General features: G+C 39.8%; 1 protein-coding gene across 1 annotated transcript; it reads right to left on the bottom strand.

Annotated features, from left to right (window-relative positions):
- Positions 1-1,639: 1,639 nt before the first annotated feature.
- LOC132710857 (olfactory receptor 13H1-like) lies at positions 1,640-5,704 on the bottom strand. Its single transcript, XM_087886631.1, has 2 exons — positions 3,688-5,704; positions 1,640-2,628 (listed from the first exon to the last, which is right to left on the bottom strand). The coding sequence occupies exon 2, from the start codon at positions 2,620-2,622 to the stop codon at positions 1,678-1,680; it is 945 nt and encodes a 314-aa protein (XP_087742757.1). The 5' UTR covers positions 2,623-2,628; positions 3,688-5,704; the 3' UTR covers positions 1,640-1,677.
- Positions 5,705-14,420: the final 8,716 nt, after the last annotated feature.

Raw genomic sequence — 14,420 nt, forward strand, 5'->3', positions numbered from 1 at the left:
GTATTCTTCATTGTTGTGCTTATAATAATCTTGCTGTAGTTACCATATATAAAATCAGTCTTTCCACAACTCTTTTCTAATTGGCTCTCCATAAATCCCAAATAAAGAGTGTTGGGGTTTTTCTTAATATTAATCTTTAAAATTCTTTGTATTATTATATGTATTTGTATCCAATTTTTATATTGCTTTTTCAAAAGTCTGCCATGCATGATAACATGTCCCTTAAAGTTTTTCACATTTCCAGCATTCACTAGAAGTATCTTTATACATCTTTTTTCTATTTTTCATATTTATTTTCATTTGTCAACAAAAATAAAAACAAAACAGAGAAACAGAAAAATGAAGCTGATGATCCTGCTCTTCTCTCCCTCCTCCTGTGATGGAAATCATATTATTTCTTATATAACCAATTATGATTAGCTATATTGATTCTCTGCTTGTATCTCCCTTGTTGGGATGAATGGATCTCTCTGCATACAAATGATGATTTTTAAAAGATTTCTGGGTGGGGAATGAGGGAATAAATTTCCTTTTTAAAATCTTCAAAATCTGCTTCAATAAAATGTGTATTGTGCATTATGTCTTTCCCTGTTTCATGCTTTATTTATTTTCTTTCATCCTTTGTGATTCCTGCATAATTGAACAGGCTACAATCATTCCTCTGGCAGAGCAGATCTATGCAACCACATATGTTAGAGGTTCAAAGCTTAACTTCACCAGACAGAGATCCTGATGCAGCTCTTCATATAATACTAGTAAACATTTTTGAAATTGTTATTTATTAATTTGTATCCCACCCTTCTTATTTTTACAAATAACTTGAGATGGTGCACATATCCAACACACTTCCTCCTATGTCCCCACAACAACCCTGTGATGTGGGTAAGGCTGAGAAAGAGTGAATGGCCCAAACCCACCCAGCTGGCTTTCATGGCTACGGCAGGACTTGAACTCACAGTCTTCTGCCTTCTAGCCTGGTGCTTTAATTGTGAGACTAAACTGGCTATTCATGAAAATGTCAGGTTCGAAATCAAGAACAACACATGGTAATTTTTGCCAGCGATTTCTTTATTGTTTCACACCTACAGACAAAAAATATTTCCTATTAAAAATGCTACTATCAACTTCTACAATGTAGTTTGTAAACTATTAAGTAAACTATTAAGGCTGTCTTCACCCATTTTTCTCTGATACAAAATATCTGGACTGAATTGCCTCTTATTCCTATGAAATACGGCCCCTCCCTCTTCAGAATCCGCCTCCTCATTACTTTCCAGCACAGGTATTTTGGTTAGAAAATCAAGGATCAGCTTATTAATGGATGGCTTATCTGTGAGCATATATGGAATAACAAGTAATTTTTAAAAAGTATTACCATATATACTTGTAGAGAAGCCCATACATCAATAAGTTGAAAGAATGGTGTATTTAGGGGTGTATTTTGGCACCTAAAATTCTCAGCTTCTTTGTGAATATATTCCCCAACCTGATATTCTGCAAAAGCATTGTGAGTTCTAGTTCTTGAAATCCTAATACATTCCTCCTTAAAATTCAGTATTGTTTATGCCGTCGTGGGTTTACTAGGAGTAATGCTGGTTATTAAATTCATTTTTAAAAGGTTAGCAGAGATTGTCAGCAATAAAAACTTACATGGAACATGGTGAACATATGTGTACATTACATTAAGGTTTTTCTTTGAATCAGCTTCCAAAATGCCCCCTTGACATCCTTGTTTCTCAGGCTGTAGATCAGAGGATTGAGCATGGGAGTCAGAGCCCCGTATGTTAAGGATATGACCTTGTCTTTTTCAGAAACGGATTTCTCTTCGGGTCTCAAGTACATGATCATAATTGTTCCATAAAAGACACTGACCACAGCAAGGTGGGAACTACAGGTGGAGAAGGCTTTTCTGCGTCCCTGGGTAGAGCTGATACGTCGTATAGCCAAGCCTATGCGGATGTATGTCACAACTATGAAGCCAAAGGGAGGGAATAGTAGAAAGAAGCTGGAGATATGCATAAAGAGCTCACTGACTCCGTTGGAACAAGCCAGTTTGAGTAAAGATTGCAGTTCACATGCAAAATGGTTGATGGTGTGATGGCCACAGAAGTCAGTGGGCTGCAAGAGCACGTTGACCAGTGTTGTCATGAAGGCAAGGGCCACTGACATGGCTACTAGATAAATGCATAATTTCCAACTCATGATCTGCGTGTAGTATAATGGCTGGCATATAGCTGCCAAGCGATCATATGCCATGACTGCCAAAATGATGCACTCTGCTACAACCAGAAATAGACCCATATACATTTGGACCAAACATCTAGAGAAAGAAATTGTGGGCCTGTAACTGAAGCAGTTCACTAAAATCTCAGGAAGTGCATTGTTGGTAAGAATAAAGTCTACTGTGGAAAGGATACAAATGAAGAAATACATGGGGGTATGAAGTCGGGGGTCAGCAATGATCAACATGATGATGAGTCCATTGCCAAGAAAACTAATGAGATACACCATCAAGAGGAACCAAAAGAGAATAATCTGAGCTTTGGGATATTCTGATAATCCGATCAGGATGAATTTGGTCACCAGTGATTCATTTGAAGTTCCTATCTTATTTTCTCTCATTCTCTCCTGCAGGAAAGAATGAATGGTTGATTACTGACAACATTCAAAAGAGATGCAATACTTTCACTTTAAATTTTTAGATTGCCAAAGCTGTAGAGAAAAAATAAAAATGAAATAAAAACTGTTTGAAAACCGTTTTGCGCATCATGCTTAGACAGAATTTGTTTTAACCATGATTTATTGAATACAATTGTTGGATTCTCACATGGGTAGATTCACACACTGCATTAAAGTATATGTTGTTTGCAAACTGCAGTGACCGCATAAAATGGCACCAATTCATTCTTTGGGGGGTGGAAAGATTACAAGAAAATTATGTTACTATTCAGAATAGAAAATAGGCTGATGCTTTTATTAGAAAAAAATAACTATATTCTAGGTAGTCCATTTTCAAACTATCCAGAACACTTTTTTCGTGCTGTACTAGAATCCAAAGGAGAGGTTATAAATCAAATTCTTGGTCTCCTCCTTGGGCTGTCATATGCCATAAAAGATTAAGATTGAGAATGGAGGTTGGTTAGACAACTAAATCTCACAAAAAGAAAAACATTCTTGCAATGAAAGGTAAAGAGAGTAGAGAGAGAAGAGATGCTTGCAACAAGTTCAGCCTTATCAGAAAAATAAACATTAGAATTACCAGAAGACAACACAATTCATTTCAGTAGCAGTTCCATTCTCATTCCTTTTTTTCCCCTCAGTCTTCTGTTTAATTAAAATCTACATCTAGACTTCCTTTTTCTGTCCCTTCTTATCTTTTTGAATTAGCCTTTGTTCAGATGCATAATTTAAATTTCATTCACCCTATTTCTTTCTCAGATCCTTTAGTGGCAAACATAAGAGATAGTCCTGCTATGTCTGTAGATGTATGCACACACAAATACAGATGGAGACACACAGATATGATGGAGTTTGACATCTGCTCCTTGTGCTCACTTCATAGCAACTGCATATGTTTGCCAGCCAGCAAAGCTCCTTCTGAAGACATGGCTTCAAAGTCTCCTGTCTAGATCAAGGACTCCATGATTTCACAATTTATTTTACAAATACAAATAGAGAACAACTTACCCACTTAAATTATCTTCTGTATTTGTCTTTTTATCTCTGAAGTTTTGCTTATCCAGTGTTCTTCCAGTGATAAATGGTCAAATATGGTCTCTGCATCATATATATGCAGTACGCTAAGCGTAGTGGTCTTCATTGCGTTTGCTTTTACTTCTGAGCCACAGCTCGAGAGGAAAAACAAGCACTTAAAGGGGAAAAATATTAGCAGAAGGATAGTGTCTTAGATCTATTTTTTGCCTTGGCATTAAGAACAACAGTCAGTTCCTTGAGGTAAAAGGGTTTTTTTTTTCATTCTCATCTTTTCCCCAGTGGGTAATAAATGCCATTTCTGCTGGAAGAAGGCCTAGATAAAATTCCAAGGACAGGTCTTTAATTGAATTTCAAGGGAATTTCCTGCCCGTTAGGTTTAAAGTCGAAAAGATAAATTGTTTCATCATTTAAATTCAACTGTGCCATTCTTTTCCAGAAGGAAAAGAGACTGACAACATTTATAGCATAAAATGGCTGTAGAAGCCAGTGTTCTGGTGTGCTTCACAACCAAATGAGAATCCAGCAGTGGGAGAATAGTTTAATGACCACATAGAAGGGGCGGTCCCACAGGAAGCTTGCAGAACCAATGAGAGACTCCCTCCTGAGGTCCCCGCGCAACCTGTTTTTGGCCAATAGAGTGCTGCTGGAGGCTGGGGAGGCCAAAAATGGTCCATGTGGTGGGCCCGTGTGGCTGCTTTTTGGCCCATTTTCGGCTCTTTTTTGGCCCATTTTTGGCCGGCAGAGCGCTGCAGGAGGCCATGTAGGGTGAAAATGAGGCATGGGGGGCTTGTTGTGGCTCGCCAGCAGCCTGCACAGATTGTGGCTGATCCTGACGAGGAGGAGACTGGTGTGGTGTCGCGCCAGCAGCCTGTGCAGCCAGCGCTCAAGTCGGACAGCGAGGAGGCTGAAGAAGATGTGGTGCCAGAGGCAGAGATTCAGCCAGGACCTTCAGATCCTCCAGAGGCTCCTTCAAGTGAAGAGAGTGAAGTGGAGGAGCCTCTTCTCAATGCACGAGCACGCAGAGCTGACAAAAGGCAAGAGTGGTTACTCAGGAGGAGGTCTCCTCAAGAGTAAGGCTTGGGGCTAATTGGCCACTCCCTTAGCCTATTTAAGTTTGCACACAGCTGGCAAACGTTGCAGGAAACAATGTGTGTTCGTCCGGTCATTTGTTGAGCATTTGAGAGTGAATTTTCCTTGCAAACCTGGTTTCTGGGCTAATTGCCAACTCTTGTAAGCCTTTATCTAATCTTTGGAATTTCTGGCAGGCTGTTAAGGACATTTTTAGTAATAGCCTGCATTTGAAAAAGACTATGTTTGTAGTAAACGGAGTTGTTCGGAGTTTTGTGTGTGCTACATTTCTTGGGTTCCGTAGCTGGGGCAGAACAGGGCTGCACGTGGCACGTTTTAGCCAGCAGAGCCACCGTGGGCCGGTCCTTTGATATTTTCAGGTCTGTCCCACGGGCCGGATTTAAGCACCCCACAGTCCGAATCCAGCTCATGGGCCTTAAGTTTGACACCCCTGCCTTAGCTCGTGCATCTCTCTGGGGGTCATGGAATACAGCTTTCGCTTAGGCAGTTTAGCTCCTGGGCCAGTAGGGAGGCAGGTTGTTGCATTCTTGTTCACTGAATGCATTGGCCCTGTATTCTTTAAGGACCTGGGGGCAGCCTGGTGATGATTTGGCACCGGTGGCAGTTTTGTCACAGGTCTCCGGGTCACGTGGCAACACCATTGGTTGGGCTTTGCAATGAGGGCGAGGTGGCAATGGTCCCACTCCTAGTCTCACCTTCCTACAGCCATCCTCCCATGTGATGGTGGGTGCCCATTTGTCAAGCAGGCTAGACCCAGAATAGCAATACCACTTAGACTTATATACCACTTTACAGTGCTTTATAACCCTCTCTAAGCAGTTTACAGAGTCAGCATATTGCCCCCAACAATTTGGGTCCTCAGGATGACTGACTGCGTCATTTTTGGTGCCACCACAAAGTGGATAAGTTCCCAGTGGTGGCCGATATCCAGCCTCACCAGCTTGGTGTCTAGGATGGCTGAGGCTCCACCTATTAGTGTCCCATCAACTTGCTCGAAGCATATCAGGCATCAGTGGCATTGTAGTTATTCCTAGTTTCTGGACGGTGGAAAGGCTGATTAGGCACTTGGTGCATCTGGTGTCTATGATGGCCTCTATGTCTCCCGGGGCTACTATCCTAGGCACAACTATGCCTGACTTTATGGTGAAGGGTCAGATTGCTTCACTTACCATCAGGTCATCTTTGCTGTCACCGCTGCTCTCACTAGGGGCAGCTGGCAGGGTTTCCAGGGCCAGAGTTCCCTCAACCTCGAGAGGAGGGAGGAGATCTCAACGGCTTGCCGGGCGAGCTTCTCTTTCTCGGCTGGCTTGCATGGGGTCTCCTTTGCCACTGTAGGGGTCCAGGCCTGAGGGATGGGGGATGGAGCCAGATACTCCAATGCTTGATGGCCTTGTTGGCCACATCTAAAGCACTTGATGGACCCAGTTGGGGTTGGATTTGGCTCTTCCAGCTGTCTCGAGCTTGACCAATGACCTAAGGCTCTCTTGGGTTTCTTCTCTGGAGCTGCTTTTTGATGCAGGTGGATTTTGAGGCTCATGGCCACCGCCACTCAGCACCACTCATGTATGCGTTCGGGGACACCCAGGCAGGTGCATGTTTGCCGCAGATCCAGGACTCCTTGAAGTAATGGACAAAGAGGTGTTCAGGCCAGTACCACAGTTTTCCCACCACTCTATGGAATTCCCACATCAGTTCATTTACGGGGTAGTCCTTTTGCTTGAGGTCGCTGATCTCAAATTCGGCCTCTTGTCCTGAGGCCATGTTCTCGAACCGTGTTCTCAGCTCCTGCAGCATCTCCAAGATTGGGGTGGGGGAGGGCCTTCATCATGCAGTTGGGTCACCCATTCAGCCGTTTCACCTTCCATGTTGTTGGTGATGGATAAAATCATCTCCTAATCTGATTGGTACTGGTGTCCATAGCAGTCAATGTGAGCCCAGATTCAGTTCAGGAAATAAGCCAGTTTCTCAGAGCTCCCATCAAAGGTGGCCCTGAAGCACAGTGGGGCAGCTGGCAGTGCAGGCAGGGTTGGGTGCCATGGGTTCCGGTGCCCATTGGTACTGGATGCATCCTGTTCTGACCCAGGCTTCCTTAGAAAATAAACAGCAAATTTAGTCCCGGCAAACCTCTTTAATTCATACAGCTGTAAATTACTTTCATTTACAGTCCGCAAGGCTTGATAAGCAGTCTTTCAGAGGAAGGTTATCAATACCCACCTATCTCACGTGGAATGCTGCCAAAGAGCTAATTTCCAGATGCAGGGCAAGGCCAAACTTGGAACAGAGTCACAAACAGAAGTTTCAAATCTTGATCAGCCAGATGAACTAACTGCTTCCTGAAAAAGCTCATATTCCGTTCGCTTCTCTTTTATGTCTTATGTGAGGGGCCAATCATCTCCAAGCCTTACTCCAAAGATCCTGTTTCCTTAATTGGCGGTTTGGCGGCTATCAGAATTTGAGCAGTCAAACTGGTAAATTGGGCCTGCTGAGGGAGATTTGGGCATTATCTACTGTGCCAAATGGAACAAGGAGGAAATTCCGCTCAGGGTGGTCACGTTCCCCTAGGTAGGAAAGATGAACGTCGGCTGGACCAGGGCCATCACGGTTTGCTGGCATGGTGGTATTGACTCAGGCTGCTGACACTCAGTTGACCGATCCTCTCTGGCAGCCTATCCAAGGTCTGGTTTTGTGACAGCAGTTGGGCGCCCCATTCCTGGGACTCACTGAGGTCCAGGGGCCGCATGGCTCTCCATTCAAGGACAGTGGTGCACTCTGTCAGCGTCGAGGCAATCTGGCATTCCTGGAGCATCAGGTGGCCAGTTAGGTCCTCCTTCACCCAGTAGAGCTCTTGGGCAGTCAGCCATTGACTTTGTCTTTGTCTTTGTCATATCACAAATATCCATGCCACTCACATCTCACGTCATATCCTCTTACTCTACAAACATTCTATTCCACAGCAACATTTTTCATCCAGCAAGCTGCAAAATACAGCAATAAATCAGGTAAACTCAATGCTCCTCTTTTCTTTCTATCTTGTAGCACCTCATATTTAACTTGCAGGTTTTTTCCCTGCCACACCAATTTAGATATGTAATTCCATCACTGTTTAAATGGTGCACAAGATGTCAAAACAGGTGTTGCCTGAACTTTATTAGATTTACAATGTTCTAATCAAGGAATCACCAAGAAAAAAACTCGAATCCCTACCAAAACTGGTAGAGAATCTACTATATATAAATAGGCAGAACACCCTACTCTCAACTATAAAAATGGGATAGGGTCTGGATTGAGAAAGGAGATTTCAGGAGACTTCCGGTTTGCTTCTTGCCGCCGCTAGACGATCCCTTGGGATCGCCACCCCATTGCCTGTAAAGAGCCACCTTTACAACTGAAAGGCGGCTCGAAAAAACTCCATTTCCATGTGGAAATGGAGATAGAGCCGGCGGGGGTAGGTAGAGATCTCTGCATAGCCCCAAAAGTTTTTTTTTTACTTTTGGGGACGAAGCAGATGATGCTCCCTATTTCCCTCGCCGTCGCTCCGGGCTTTGGGAGACCTCTGCTTATGCAGAGCTAGGCGACAAGATCAAGCCTACAAAATTAACAGAATAATTAAAAAGGATATGAGCTGGACCTGTGACCCTGAATCGCAAGTATTTCATCTATTTTATAACAATTATTGAAGAAGGAAATGGAAAAGGAGAAAAAGAATTTTTAAAAATGGCGACTGCCGAGGCTTGAGAAGGGGCTGAAAGGGAGAGTCCTTCCGTTTTCTATTAAGATACAAAGTAGCGGAATAAATACTTCTGGCTACAATTGAAGAAGCTCTACTTTTGTGTTTTGTTCTTCCTGGAGATCTGATATTGATCTTGGTTGGAAAGAAGTTTTTTTTTTTTCTCTGCCTCTCTTTTCTTTTTTTAAAAATAGTTTGTCTGTGTGGAAATATGGCATTAAAGCTTGCAAAGCCGGACAAACAAGCAGGGGGGGGGGATTCCCCCATTAATAAACTACGTGAACAAGTTCTAAATCTCCAGTCTCAGAAAACTGATTTTAATATAATTGAATTTCTTTTGGAGGAGATTGTAAGAAGGGGTGAGATTGTGAATCAGAACTTTAAAAAATTTAAGCAGGAAATTAAGGAATTAGTGCAATCAAAGTTTGATATTTTGGACCGAAAGTTCATAAAAGTGGCTAATGGTTTTGCAGAATTTATGATCAAGTTGGATGCAAATACTAACTTATTAGAGTCTAAAGTGGAAGAAATTGAGGACAATTTGGATAATAGAATACAAAAAATTGAAAATGATTTGACAAACACTCAAGAAAATAGCTCAGAAGAAAATCCTAAAATGGAAGCTGATCAAAAGACTTGCAATGCAGAAAACATACAACAACGGATTGAAAGAGAAGTTTTAATGATGCAATATAATTTTACTGAATATGCAATTAGACTCAGAGGACTGCAGGAAAATGACAGAGGAAAATGTCATTTGTTAAGGAAAATGTTAAGGAAAATAACTTCTGAAATTCTGGCTGGGATCTTAAAGGTTCAACCTGAGGAAGTATTTTGTAGGATTGACAGAGTTTATAGAATAAATTCCTGGATTGCAAAGCAAAGGCAATTGCCTAGAGATGTGGTGATTTATTTTACAGATAAAGATATAAGAAATAATATTGTGCAAAATTCTTTCAATTCTACTTTGCAATTGTTTGGAAGAAAGATTTGGATTTACAAAGAGCTCCCGCCTAAGATGTTATTGGAAAGGAAGAAATTTGGTTTTCTAGTGACTGAGCTAAAAAAAAGAAATATTCTATTCAGGTGGGACGCTCCAGTTGGTATAATATTGAGATATCAAGGAGAAAGATACCAACTAAATACTGTTGAAAAAGCGGAAGAATTTTATCAAAAAATCTTGAAAATGAACTTAACATCTTTAGGCACAATACAGGATAAGCAGAAGGAATTGGAAATAAAGGCAAAACATCGAATTATAGAGGCTGCTGTGGATAAACTGCTTTTGGATTCTTCAGACACCTCAGCTGGACTATCTACAAATACGAGAGAAGTGGTATCGGATTCTAACATGATGATTCATCAAGTCATAGACAAGTATGGAAACCAATTAGCTGATACACAATTGATAAAAAAGAAATATGAGACACAAAGGCAAAACCAACAAGATCAAGTTATAAAGCAGAATGAAAACCGATCAGTTGATATACAACTTGTAGAAAGGAAACCAGGATGGAGATTAAACCCACAAAAAGAAAAGAAAAAACGAAATAGATCTCATAAAAATAGAAATTTCTAAATTAAGCAACAGTGAAGCCAGTTATTTTAAAAAAATGAATGAATATGTGAAAAGATAGTGGAGGCGAAGTATTGGTTAATATTATCCTGAGGACAGTGACAGACCTCTGCAATGCCGTAATTTTGGGATGTGAAAAGAGCCTTAAATTGTTGGATTTGAATTATCTATTTTGGATTTCTTTCTTTTATCGATAAATATATTATAACTATCTTGAGCTATAAGGCAAGAGAGCTACGCTGGGGCATGCAGAAGATCTGGTTGTTACCCACTAGGATGATGGGAATTCATAATCCTGATGAAAGCCACAATTACAACTATATGGAATATAATCATAATGTCACTCGGGTGGTTGTTTTTTTTTCTTTTATATATATATGAGGATATTCATTACTGATGGGGGCAGATGATGACTGAAGATTTTGAACAAACTGTTGCAACAGGATGCTATGTTACCCTATTATGGATGATGGACTCAACAATCCAGTGGAAAGACATCAAAGAAGATATTATATGGATTATAAATTTAAAGTCATTGACTTTTTTTTTTATATAACGGAATATATATATATATATATATATATATATATATATATATATATATATATATATATATATATATATATATATAAAAGCAGAGTGGGCAGTGGATTAAAGATATTAAGAATTGTTGTGCATGGCAATTTTGTAGGAAGTGGGTGGAAATAGGTTAGTTTATTGATTGTTTAGTCTAAGAAAAGGGATGTTTAAGTGATATATTTAGGGGAGTGGAGCAAATGGATAGAGTTGAATAAATGTTAAATTAGGATTTATGGGGTAGGCTGCTTTGAAATGTTATATTAATATACACAAAAGATTAAATGTTAAAGTAGGATTTATTATATAGTTTTAAAGTGGAAGGTTGTTTTGAAATGTTGTATTAATATATAGATATAAGTATGGAGGAGGAGAAAAAGGGCAGATTATTGCTAAATTGGGAGTTATAATAATATTATAAGTTATAAATTAGAAGTTATACAATGTTACAGTAGAATGTTATTCTGAAATGTATGGTAAAAGGGGGAAGTAACAATATTAATAATATTATTAGTAAGTAAGGGTCAGTATTTAGAGGAGGGAGTAAGGGGATGGTAAAATATTATATAATCTGTTATGAATTGGGTTTTTGTTGTGAGGAAGTCACAGGGGGGGATGGGTGGTGAGGGGGGGTTAGGGTAAGGTGACCAGATTTTAACATTGGTAAAGAGGGACATTGTGGGCGTGGCTTATTTTGTGGGCGTGGCTATCTGGTCATGTGACTGGGTGGGCGTGGCTATCTGGTCATGTGACTGGGTGGGCGTGGCTATCTGGTCATGTGACCGGGTGGCCATGGCTATGTGTATAGGGACTACTCAGAGGGCTGAAAAGTCATTTCTGACAGGTCCTCACACTTTTGACTGGTCCTCACACTTATGACCATCCTCACATTTATGCCCGTGCAGTATTCTTAACAACCATGTCACTCATTTCACAACTGCTTCTCTTCACCATGGTGACAAGATAGGGCAAAAATGTAAAATGTGAGGACAGTCGTAAGTTCGAGGACTGGTCAAAAGTGTGAGGACCAGTCAAAAATAACTTTTTCAGCCCTCTGAGTAGTCCATATGCACAAAAGGACTAACCAGAGGGCTGAAAAAAGTAATTTCTGACAGGTCCTCGCACCTTTGACTGGTCCTCACACTTATGACCATCCTCATATTTATGCCCATGCAGCATTCTTAACAACCATATCACTCATTTCACAACTGCTTCTCTTCACCATGATGACAAGATAGGGCAAAAATGTAAAATGTGAGGACAGTCATAAGTTCAAGGACTGGTCAAAAGTGTGAGGACCAGTCAAAAATAACTTTTTCAGCCCTCTGAGTAGTCCATATGCATTAAAGGATACAGCAATAGAGAGGGATGAAGGAATGGAAATTAGAGTAGGAGTGAGGGTAAGAGAGGGAGGAAGAGAGGAGAAAGAAAGAGGAAGTAGGGAGGAGAAAAAGAGGGTGGGGGGAAGAGAAAATAAGAAGGAAAGAAAAGAGAGAGGTGGTAGGTTTGAGGAGAAAGATTGCTGTACAATAAAAAAGATGAAAGGGAAGAAAGCCAACCCCAAGCAAATATAAAGATATTAAGATTAAGAATGAATTGTTAAACTTTAAAGAATAAAAGAGAACAAATATGAATAAATGGCAATAATTAGAAACACACATACAAACATACAATGTATTTTCTTTGAACAGAATATTTGGCTGGTTCACAAATTTAAACAGCGTTTAGTCATTTCAATTAAATTTACAATTTCTATATTTCCTTTTTGCCATATTTATTCCTCATCTATTTTTTTTAAAAAAAACAATATTACCCTTCATCCTCATCTCTAATCTTAATCAAATTCAATTTTTCCCTTCTATTCTATATTATACCCCTTCCCATTGTCATCTATTTTTATATCCATCCTCACATTGGTTAATTATGTAATTATGTAATACAGTTGTTTAATACAAATTCAACATTTTAATATAAATCAATTAGTTATATAACTATCTTTTTTGTATATTATCAATATGAACATGAATATTCCAATTATTTCCATGCAATCCAATTTCTTACAAATCAATTAATTATATTTACCAATAAGAATAAACCAAATAATTTCCCCCATATATTCCTCCAAACCACAACTTAACCATTTCTGCTTTCAACACAATATACAATTATTAATAGTATCTCAATTATTACAATTCCCTAGTTAAATAGAGCTTTTTTTCTTTTGTGTTTTAAAATCTTGAACTCTCCTCTTTTGCCCAAAATTTCCCATTGTTTGCAGTTTTGTTTTGTACCTACCTTTTTTGGTGAGGAAAAAGAAAAAGAAAAAGAAAGAAATCTCTCTCTGTCTCATTTTGTCAGGTTTAGTTTCGCTTTCGCCTTTGTTTTCAGTATAGCTAGGGGGGAAAAAATCTGCTCCAGGAACTTTTTGCAGCTTTTTGCAGCTAATTAACCTAGGGGAAGCTGTTAACAGGGGCTGTTTTTTCTATTTTTGCAGGCATGGGTCTATTGGTGTTTTTTTTAACACTGATCAGCTGTAGGTCGGCCCTTTGAAGCCCCGCGGCAAGAGTTTAAAGAGTTTTTTTTCCCTCTAGCCATCAGCAGGGATTCAGGAGGCAGAATGAAAAATCGGGACTTTTTTAAAACGCCGCGGGACGCGGGACAAATTGCTCAAAAGCGGGACTGTCCCGCCAAAAGCGGGACGTCTGGTCACCTTAGGTTAGGGTGGAGGGGGGGGAGAAAAATCGGGGGGAAAATTTTGTATTCAAAAACTTTTTCAATAAAAAAAAAAGAGAGAGAAAGGAGATTTCACTGTTTTCAGCCAGATATGAGTTCTGTGTAGGTTATTCTTCCATGGCTGAAACACCATGCAGTGATAATGGGGAAACACTAATTTTTACTACCTACAATAAATACTGGTAATTATGAATAACTGTCAACTGCAGGTGCCTCTGGGTAATAGACAGAGATGAACACTGATTTGATATCTTTTTTCCAAACAGTTTCCAAAAAGCTCCTTTCACATCCCTGTTTCTTATATTTTTTTATTTTTATTTTTATTTTTTTTTATATTGCAAAAGTTTTACAATTACATTTTCACCCCATTTCCCCCCCCCAACCCGCCCCAACCTCCCCAACCACCCTAACCCTCCCAAAAAAACCCTAACCCTCCCCTCCCCCCCGGACTTCCATAGAATATAATCCAATCAAAATCCCCTTTTTATAAAACTTGAACCCCTCCATCCCCCATATAATTTTTCATCTTCACAAAATTCAAATATTTCTATCTTTATATAATACTTTCAGTGAAAAGCTATTTGATACTTCCTAGTTTGATATTCGTTCTGCACATAATCTATCCACTTTTTCCATTCCCATTCATAAGTCTCTTGTAAGCGATCTTTTAGATATGCTGAAATCTTCGCCATCTCTGCAAAACTGGCCATCTTCAAAGTCCCTGTTTCTTAGGCTGTAAATTACAGGATTCAGCATAGGGGTCAGAGCTCCATAGACTATAGATAGGATCTTTCCCTTGTCAGAAACAGACTCTCTTTCCGGCACCATGTACATTATGGTGATTGTCCCGTAAAAGATGCTGACAACAGCAAGGTGTGAGCTGCAAGTGGAAAGGGCCTTGGATTTGGCAATTGTTAACAGGATGCTTTTTAAAAAGCTTTCTGAAACACAGTATTGGTCCATTAATTCATTTTTATCTTGAATTGAATTGGATAGAATTGAAGT

The sequence above is a fragment of the Pantherophis guttatus genome, chromosome 2 (genome assembly GCF_059756535.1).
Source record: "Pantherophis guttatus breed Tessera chromosome 2, ASM5975653v1, whole genome shotgun sequence".
Classification (NCBI taxonomy): domain Eukaryota; kingdom Metazoa; phylum Chordata; class Lepidosauria; order Squamata; family Colubridae; genus Pantherophis; species Pantherophis guttatus.